This window comes from Merops nubicus, unplaced genomic scaffold, assembly GCF_000691845.1.
Source record: "Merops nubicus isolate BGI_N331 unplaced genomic scaffold, ASM69184v1 scaffold9230, whole genome shotgun sequence".
Classification (NCBI taxonomy): Eukaryota; Metazoa; Chordata; class Aves; order Coraciiformes; family Meropidae; genus Merops; species Merops nubicus.
The window spans coordinates 4,696-15,149 of NW_008580829.1; the positions used below are offsets into that span (position 1 = coordinate 4,696).

Below are 10,454 nucleotides of genomic sequence, written 5' to 3' on the forward strand. Positions count from 1 at the left end.
AGGAAAATGTGCCTAGAAATAATTACAGGGACAAGTCATAAATTAGCAGTCATGTCAATTCTCAGGGCATGCTACAAAAACAAATACATTACACAGGGAAATGTATGATTACACCAAGTGAATGCTGTATTTTCAGCTAAATGTTTCTGCCTCTATACTCAGCAACAGTGAAATGAACCAACAACTCCAAAGCAATCGGTCACCATCAGTGCTTTCACTTTGGATTTTTATATGGAATGAGCTCACTCCTTTGTTTTTGAACTCAGATGCCTGAAATTACATCCCTCAGTCCACAGGTTTTATTTGCAGAGGTATTAAGCTCCTGCTAGTCTCACTGACATTTTGGTTAACATTGAGAATTAGGCAGACTTTTGATTGGAATTGGGTAAGCACATATGGAAAAAAATCCCAGGGTATTATTGCTGTCACTGGCAATTACATGTGAAATGCTGCAAGACTCACATGAGAAATATTCATTATGATAAAGTATTCTTTAAGAGATAGAAGGGGTGATTAGAAAGGACAGAATTAAATACATAACTCTAGAATAACTTGGAAGCTCCTTATCCCTAGTGTGAGCCATTTTATGCTCAGTTAAAGGACAACAAAATGAAGAGGGTCTAACTGCTTCACTTTGGATATGGATTTCTTCTGCTTTTACAGAGGGACACACCATTTCTAGGGGACTTCCTCACATGCTTACATGGAGATATGGCCACAGCACACAGGGACAGACTTTTTGAGGCAGCGAAGTGACTTAGGATGGAAGAGCTTTCAAAATTAGTAGGAACAAATGAGGCAATTTCAAGATTTGAAGATTGATCCATCTAGAATGTTGTGCCTGGAAATGAAGGATGGCATGTCACTGAAAAATATATATTTTTTTGTAAAGGCAACATGCAATCAGTTTGATAGTTGACACTATTTCAATATATTGTATTTTATGTGCTTTATTGCTCTTTGCCTTTGCAACAAATCTCAAAGAAACAATGTCTGCAAGAGAGCGATGGGAAGAGCTGGGGGATAGGGCTCAAGAAATACTCTGGGGCAATGAGATGGTCTGATTTCTTGACAAGAAAGTTTAGGTGCTTCACTGGGGTAGGGAAGGAGGAGCTTCCATGTAACCTACAAATTTGGCATAAGCAAATACAGCCACATATACCTGGTAAGCCAGTGGCAGTCCTCTTTTATGTGTCCTCTTTATTGCTATCAGAAATACAATCCTCTCAGCAAGTTCAAACTCTTCCTTACATAGTCTCTGTCGAGGCTGTATCCACCTATATGTTCACAGGCTGTTTTCTTACAAGCTATTCTCTCTATTTTTGCAGAGCTTCATAGTCTCAGTACAGTCTCTGTTGTTTGACTGAAATCAACTTCCTCTAAAACGTGTCATTTCCTTTTCTAAATATTTACAAACTCATTCACAGTAACCATGATGTATTTTTCAGCTTCACATTATATCCTCACATTCTAATTTGAAGCTGAAAAGAATTACAAAGCCTAAAGAATACATTGCTGTGATATGAATATTTAATAGTAATGAGCTACAAAAATGGAATTTACTATTGAGCTATTTAAATGGATCTCCTGAACATGTAAGAGAATATTAGATCTGATGTTCCACTTAGTGATATATTACTTGGAGATACATACACAAGACTTCCAGCTGATTAAAAGATTGCCATCTTGCATTTTGCTGGCATGTTTTTACCTTTGCCATCATTAAACATGTTTTAATTATGTTTTAGTGTTACTGTGAGACAAGGAAATAAGAATTTTAGAAACACACCAACTCACTCTGCCTGAGATATTGTTGAAAGCTAACGTACAGGCTAAGCAGAAATCCATGCAACAATTCCCAAATCTTAGCCACTAGCCTGATAAGAAACACTCTGTTTGCAAGCACTAGGCTTCAACCCTGCTATGTATAGGATCACAAAATATTGGATGCTCCTCATCACAGCTCATGGGCTCAAGTTCACAAGCACTAAGGCACCTGCAGCTTTCAGCAGCATGCAAGGCATAAGAGTCAGAGTTCAATGAGGATTCAGTCAAGTAGGCTATTAATAATATGCAGACATAATGCTATGTTCTTCATCCTCCCAGTGCTCTCCTACTTGCCCTGCAGTAACAGGTAATCCAATCATTGTGTACGCCACACTAAAAGTTAATTTCATGCAGACTCTGTTTTCAAAAGGCCATTGTGCTATCATGGCGAGTGTCATTAACACCAAAATTTGTAATAAGTTAAAATCCCATCACAGACCAGGGCCAGCTGATAAAATACAACTCTTGTCCTGAAGAGCCTAAAGTCTAAATAACTTTTTAGTAGTCCACCTGTACATGGAGATAAATGAAACTGTTACAAAGTGTCTGTACCTCATAATGGACAGTGCTTCATAGGAAGTGTAGGATGTATCACACTTTGCATTTGCCCTAAGTGTGCATACTTCACTGTTACCATTGTCCTGTGTGTGTTGTCTGTTGATCAGGGCAGCTGGAGTCAGAAATCACTAGAAAGGAAATCATCAAAATTGTATTGACAGGGAATAAGTGACAGAAGTTAAGCTACAAGCTTAGACATTGATAGTCAATTTTCACAGTTGGATTTTTGTTGCTTCTTGGTCAGAACACAAGTACTTTGGCTTTTTTGTACCTTGAATTCCTTGCAGCTCATGGGGAACATTCATGGTTCTGCTTGAACATCACAGTACCTACCCAAGAGACTCAGCTTTTTGCTCTCCATTCTTCAGCATATGGTGGCTGAACTTAGTTGTTAGCCTGGTGGTGGAATTCTTACCCTTGAGCTGAGCAGGATACTCATAGCTTCTGGGTATGCAACTCACCCTGCTGGGTGCTATATGCCACTTTTTGGTGATTGGGGTTTTTTTAAATTCTTTCAACTAGGCTATGTATTTCAGTAGAAGGACCTACCAATGGGTCACTTGCTTGCATTCCAAAAGGCCTTTATAAATTCAAGTGACCTGTTTTGTTCTGATCACAGGAAAAAAAACCTCTATCATCTTCATATTACTTTAGAATGTAAAGACTGCTACTATTAGTGAAACAAAATATTTTTAAAACTCTTGGAATACTAATTGCTCTGAGTACCTCCTGATAAAATGTCTTTCTTCTCTGATGTATGAATATACATATTTTAGACATTTGTTTTGTATCTCAACCTAGCCAAAAAACAACCTCCCAGTACCCCTATAATTGAGCATAATCATGTTTTAAGGACAAAGCATGTAAGTATTCCTAATTACCTCCAAAGCAAGTTTGATGAAGCTGTGAAAATTAAGAAAAACCCATATGTACTGCAGTGTGAAACAAATCACCAATGACCTTAACACTATTTTGTGGTGTTACCAGATAGTAAAACACAACGTTCAGACTAGATCTTGTTAATATCTCCAGGTCCAGATTAGAATAAATTTGATGTAAAGATTTTCTTTTTCCTTCTGGTGCTTCTTAATTTCTCTGGAAGAGTTTGCTTTCCAATAAAAGCATGTTAAGGATTTGTATTAAATAATGTAAATGTAGGATGCTCTTAAAAAAACAAAACCAAAAAAAAAAACCACACACACAAAAAAACCACCAACCAAACACAGCCTGAAGGCGAAAAGCTTTCAAACAAAAATTCCTTACTTTTGATGCAGATTTCTTCAGGTTGCTTTCAGTATTTCCTGAAAGAGGCATTGCTGAGACAAATCATTTGCAGAAACACAGTGACTTCACCCATTTCATTTAACATAATGGGGAAGAAATTTGAATGGCAAAAGCTGTTTCTACAATAAAAGTGTTAGCATCCCACCCATATTGTCTGGAGATGGATGTAGATATCTGGTGCTTATTAGGATCTGTTAACCAGCAGGATCTTACCCAGTACACTCCTATCCCTTGGATACACTGAGCTTCTCATGTATTGTTCAATGACTGCATACAAAATGGCCTTCCATGAAAAACTGAAAAGATTCCTTCAAAACACTGCAGAGTGCTGAAATACAGCTTTAGAAAAAGAACAAGAACATTGCATAATGAATACACTAATATTTTACAAAGACCTACTCTATTACTAGTGTTGAGATGAAGGTTTGTCTGAGCTTATTACCTCAGTGCATTTGGGAGACAGCCATCTAGTAGCTGGCATTACTTAAAATTACTCTATGGGTGTTCCCCTACTGCATCTCAGAACAAGCTACTTAGGATAACTTAGGATCATTATGTTGTCCCTGCACTGCACTGTAAGCTGGTAAATAATTAATTCCATATACCAGCAACACAAAGCACAAATCTTGAATCTCACCAGCCACAGTGAAACTGCAGCCAGTCCTCCAGCTATTTTAAATCAAATCAGTTATGAAGGAGAATTACTCAAAATAAAATCCAGCTGCAACTCCAGGAACACCACAAAAAAAAAAAAGGTATTTTATTAAATTTAGTTTTGTGATACTGGTTTGCTCCACCATGGTCAGTGTATTTAAAAAACATATAGGGGAATAAAAAAAAAGACATAAAAGCCTGTATTAACTATGTGAAAGATGTAAACTGCTTCTATGGGCCTAATTCCATTTATATGGGGATATGTAATGGCTCAATGGTTGGACTTGATGATCTTGAAGGTCCCTTCCAACCTAAAGGATTCTATGATTCTATGTAAGGGGTGACTCAGTAAAGACTCAGAGATGTCACATCAGCTTTTGCCAGTGCAAAAGCTGGTCTGAAAGGATGAAGAATATACTGGCAAGGACTAGGTAGCCTGTTGCATACTGTTTGAACACATTTTTAACAAGCATGGATGCACAACAGGTGTGACAACAGATTCAGAGAAGAAATTCAGTAATGATACACGACTAATACACACATTTTAGGACCTTAAGTCCTGATAATGACTGACAGCACTGTTGGTTGTCCTAACTGACTTCTGGCTAGGTAATATCTTGTAAATGGAACCCTTCAAGTTGTAAGCAACAGAAAAATGTTTGCAAAGATCAAGGGAACAAGTGTTGCTGATAGCTCTCTGCCTTGCTTACAGATGAACTCCTGAAAGAGACACCTTTCCCACTAAATTCCACTTCTGTTATGGATCCATTCTCCTTCCAAGGCTGGTTAAATGATCATCGTGGCGAGATAAAACAGAAGAAATCCTTGAGTATGTTTGGAGATAACTTTGAAACAGAGGTAAGGAGGTTTCATTTCTCTGAAAGAGAGAGAGGGATGTTTTTTAAAGGTACAGATAGTAGGTGCACCCTGTTCAGACTGAGTGAATCCAGACCTGGGAATAGTATGTAGTCAGCAGAGAAAGTTAGGCATCCCTACAAAACAACTTGGTCTTAGCCTTCAGAATTGCCCATCCTCAAGCGTTGATTTGACTAGCTTCAGAAAGGGGCTTCCAACCTCTGATACTTCCCTTCATGGAATCACCCTGAACCTGATTTCCTTTCATTTCCTTTGGGATTAAAGCAACTTGCTCTCTCCACCCTGTTACCCCTCCAAATTTCCCAAATTAGAAACACCAGTATGATGCAAATACTGCTCAAGTGTGTTTGTCTTCCCTTTATATTGGAACAGCATTATTGATAACAAGTCTAATCTGGGTGTGTAAATACATTTTTTTTTCCTCCCCCTGAATCTACACAATGTGGAAACAAGGAAAACTGGACAGCATCAGAGGGCCTGGGCTATGCTAAAGCATTGCACTTCTCAGTTTAGTCAAACACTGTCTAGTTTGAGTGTAAATGAAGCTGTCAGCATTTGCTGTCTGTGCTGTATGCACAATAGTATACAAAACATGTTCTTTCCCTGGATTACTTGGAGTCACACGCTGAAGAATCCAATATATTTGACAACAAAATGACAGAGAGCGTGGGACTATCAGGAAGAACACAGAAAGGGCAGATAATAAGAAAAATAAGATCCAGTCTGCAGCCTTTTTAAATATTTTTTTTTCTACTTCAACAGGCTCTTGACAGGGCCCAGAGTTCATGAGAAGGAAGTGCCTGTTCCAAGAACAGAAAGCAGGAAGGATATAGATGCAAAGCTGAGAGTGGGAGGAGGCAGAAGGAGTAGATAAGTGAGGATGCAGAGAAGCATAAGGAGTGGCAGGTGTGATCAGTTCCCTTTTTATCAGTAGGAATCAATATGAGAATACCAAACGTAATGTGAATTTTAATGTCTGTAAAAATAATGTCATCTTCTATGAATATTTCTCTGTAAAAATAGAAAGTTTTAAAAGCTCTAGGAAGATGAATATGTGCACTTGGGTCACTGGGATGAATGTGTTACTTTTCTTCCCTGTTTCTTTTAAATTTTTCAAAGGTTATAGCTTATGGACCAGGAACAACTGAGAAAAGTAAAAAGAATTCAGATATCTGGATATGGCAGCTGGTACGTGACAATTCACACTTGTTAACTGATGCATTCATCTTCCAGTTCAGAGAAGACTGAACAGTAGTAAAGCCTTCTAGCATCAGCAACAGAAACTAAAATTATTACTTTCCTTCTCACAGAAAATATGAGCAGGCACCACCCTTCAAGCTTTAAACTATGGTGAAAAATAACTGTAAACTACTGCCACCATCTAAATATTCTTTTTTCTCATATTGTTTGTTAAGGACAGATACTGGCATCCTCCATCAGGTCTTGCTGAGGATTTTAATATATCCTGGGTAGAGTATATCTTGTAAATACACCAGAATGCCTCTTAAAAAAAAAGCATCACCTATTACTTCTGCCTGGAAGCATTTTTTCCTCATACTGAATCTAAAATGGAGTCAGGCAGAATAAGCTCATAAAGTCTAACTCAGAACTTGTTTATACTAAAGCACAGGGGTAGGTGATCCAGATGCCCTTCATTCAGCTGGCTTGCAGAAAACATTTGCAGCCCAAGGGAAAACCAGAGAAAAGCTAGTTTTCATTTACACAAGTCAGGCTGGCTTGAGAGGCTGATATTTCTATTGGTTCCTGTTCTGTTGAAATTCACTCGTCCTATCAAATACTGATTAAAAACATTATAATCTTGAAAGACATTTGTTTACACTGCAGCTTACAGCAGCTTATGCCATCAAGACCTTGTTGCTGGCAAGAACCTGGCTCTTTTGCTTGACAAGATAATGATGAGACCATTCCAGTGTGGATGGGCTCCTATTAGCTACTTCTGTCAGCTCCCTGCTGACTTGTGAACTGCTTTTCAAGATTTAAAAATACATCAGGAATCAGAAAAGTAGATGAGGAACTTGAAGTACTCCAGGAGCTTATATCTGTAATTTCCAGAGCTGTACCAACTTGCAGGATGCTAGGTTCAATTTGTAGCAGTGTACCCCCAAGAGTCAGGCAATGGGTTGCTGCTTTATGATGGGGAACAAGCAACCATCAAGTATGGTTTTATTGATGCTAATAGTGTTGGACAGGGAAGATCAGCTGAATATTTAGCTAGGCTTCATGAAACAGAGGAGGTTTGAAGTGCTCTTTCAGTGGGAAAGATTTCCATACTTGCCTGCAGCATTTTCTTTCTGTTAGTGACAGGACATGGAAAATTGAAAGCTAATTATCTGTCCTTTCCCTTCAGGAAGGCACATCGACGGTTACCATGGATGGTAAAGCCCTGACTCTATCTGCTGGTGACAGCCTGCTTGTCCGTGCCCAGTCTATGTGAGTAGGGATGTAGAGTAGTTCAATGCATGATTTTCCAGCTTCCAACAACATAAAATTTGTCTTGGGTCCACACCAGGCTGGGCATCAGCTGGTGCAGAAACAGCCTCCGTGAATGCAGGATTGACAACAGCCTGCATTATTCCTCAGGGCAGAGCTGTCTTTAGAAGGAAGCAAAGTCACTCATTCTCATTCACTTCTTACAATTAAAGCTAGGGAAAACAAAAAGGTAAGCACTGCCAAGAAAAAGTAGCATGCAAAAGAGCACACAGAGGTAGACAGCATGAACACACCGATCAGCAATCACAACATATCCTCTGGGATTCAAGCCAGGCTTAGTCAACATCAGTCCAGCAAGATTTGGGGTTCAGACTAAAAACACAGCTCTCTTCTTGAGGGTAGAATGCATATGAGTGTTTCAAAATCGTATGACATGTGATATATGTAAAGTCAAAAAAAAAAAAAACCAATGAAAACAGTCCAGAGAGAATGGAAAGGGAAAGTCCCTGCCAGCTCTTGTTAAGAGTCCACCATGAAGAAGATGGATGCTGTATACTCACTGGTAATGAATGCAGTGCAGCAGATTAAAGGCAGATGGTAAAAATGGCCTTCTTTTCTGCAGGAAAAAAAATCTACTAAGTAGTGCTGACATTTCCACGTTTTGTGCAGCACTGAGAACATTTGCTGAAAGAGCTGAAACCACCCAGCTGTGCACAGAAGTGTTCTCTGCACCTGCAATTCCAACAGTAGCCACCTCCTCCCTTCACCATAACTTCTATCACTCCTGTGAAATCACTTATCTTAATTCCCAGTCCTGCAGTCTAATCAACGAGGATGTGTTTTCAGAATCCTGGCAGGATGCACGTGCAGAGCTCTGCCAGCACAGCCCATATTGCATTAAGATGTTTATCAGATCTGTGCAGCAGGCACCTTTGATTGTGTGCCTCACTGTTGCACAGCGATTGATCTCTGGCCATCTCTGCAACTGGCCCAGGAACAGCTAGTACAAAAGTGATGACCACAAGAAAAATACTATTGAATTAGTAGAGACTTATTTTGTTTTAATACTATTGGCACTGAGGTGATTCTGTTCCAATCTTCCTGTCACTGAGATCAGAACAGATGCCTTCCCCCTTGGTTCATCTGTAAGCAGATATACATTCTTCCCCACCACATCGTGATGTTTGGCTTATATTAGTGATGGTGAAGAGTAATTCACTGAAATACCTCAAGATGCACCAATATGGAAAGAGAACAAGTATAATCAGAACATAACCTGTTTGTTTGCCCCTACTTTTCAGTAGCAGCATTTTAGTTGTTGGTTTCTGCACGTGGATCCCTCTCATACACACTGGATCACCTCTCTCTCTATTTTTCCAGGTACTCCTGGAAGAGAACAGAAGAGTGTGTGGCTCTCTGCATTGCTCAGGATCCAAAACGCAAGCAGCCTTATACCTAGCTCTTGTGCCACTTGGCTTGGATGCCAACTAAGTTTTAACCTACTCATCTTAGTGATCTTTTAGTCAGAATGCCTGGAAATGTTGATAGTATAACACAATCATGACGTTGAATTGAGTGGAGTCAAGCACTGTGCCCAGTTAAAACTTTTTTACCCCAAGTAGTTTCAGGAAAATCTACAGTCAGCAATTTTTTTTTTTTTTTTTAGAAAACAAACAGAACAATAGTTCTTATCTGAAATGTAATGAAAAAAAGATCCACATAGCAGGATTATTTATATAATAATATATATGTTTGGTTTAGTGTTGGTTGGTTTGGTTTTAGTTTTGTGGGTTTTTTGGTATTTTTTGTCCTTAAATTAAGAAACATTAATTAAGAAATTAATTAAGAAACAGGTTGCTTAAATCTCTGCTGATATTATCAATTACATGTTTGAGAAGGCAAAAAGTTACAATTTCTTGATTTTTTTTTTTTGTAATTCTAAGCAGAGAAAATATTTCTTTACGATATCTGTGACGTACAAAACTCATTAAACTGAGATGTTATATGTGTTTTATTCAAGTGTTCATTCTTCTGACAAGGAAGACTCAGATGGCTCAGCTTTACTCTATAGCTGATATTTAAGTTCACTGCCTTTTCTGGTAAAGCATACAGGAGCATTTTGCTACATCCCCCTCATAACAGGGGACATCATTTGAGAAACCAAGCTTAGTCCTTCAGGCTATTGTAGGTGTGAGCTGCCACCCATGACAAGGAGCTCTAAGACTCCCTTTGAACAAAGGAGGAATTTATCTGATTACCCTTCCTATTGGTGTGTCTGCAGAATTGCCCACTCCTTGGGTGAACTGAGGGACCTGGGGTACCCAAATGTTATATCTTTAGTCCACGTGTTAGAGGTAACCACAGAAGCATTTCTGTATTTCACACTGAATAAGTGACTAAAACACAGCAACACACAGAAAAATGTCCAGAATAATCAACAGCTCTTCATCCATCCAGAGGCACTGAGCACCACAGAAATTTCAGAATAAAAGTTAATGATGTGCCTCTAGATTAGATATCTCTCAGGATTTAAAATTAATTACAAACATAGTTTGAGCGGAGCCTTAAGTCCTTCTATTAAGTCCAAGCTTGTGCTTGAAAACCTGAATTCTCCTCAAGTGCCATGCTGGGTGCTGCAAATCAGAGCAAAAACCAGACCAGGAGCCTTAAGCCAGAGCTCCACCACCTGCAGTTCTCCCACTGCCTGTGCTCAGTAAAATTAAGGCTCCACTCAAACGATGTTTGTAATTAAGTCCTTCTATTAAGTCCAAGCTTGTGCTTGAAAACCTGAATTCTCCTCAAGT

At 38.9% G+C, this 10,454-nt stretch overlaps 1 protein-coding gene across 1 annotated transcript; it reads left to right on the forward strand.

Annotated features, from left to right (window-relative positions):
- Positions 1-5,036: 5,036 nt before the first annotated feature.
- Positions 5,037-9,151, forward strand: HAAO (3-hydroxyanthranilate 3,4-dioxygenase). The gene is made up of 4 exons (XM_008941798.1): positions 5,037-5,181; positions 6,319-6,387; positions 7,568-7,650; positions 9,031-9,151. Exons 1-4 carry the CDS (start codon positions 5,083-5,085, stop codon positions 9,107-9,109), a joined length of 330 nt encoding a protein of 109 aa, XP_008940046.1. The 5' UTR covers positions 5,037-5,082; the 3' UTR covers positions 9,110-9,151.
- Positions 9,152-10,454: the final 1,303 nt, after the last annotated feature.

Coding starts and splice junctions, on each gene's coding strand:
- HAAO (XM_008941798.1), top strand. CDS start 5,083: ATGGATCCATTCTCCTTCCAAGGCTGGTTAAATGATCATCGTGGCGAG. Junction 6,388..7,567: donor ATATCTGGATATGGCAGCTG/GTACGTGACAAT, acceptor CTTTCCCTTCAG/GAAGGCACATCGACGGTTAC. Junction 7,651..9,030: donor CTTGTCCGTGCCCAGTCTAT/GTGAGTAGGGAT, acceptor CTATTTTTCCAG/GTACTCCTGGAAGAGAACAG.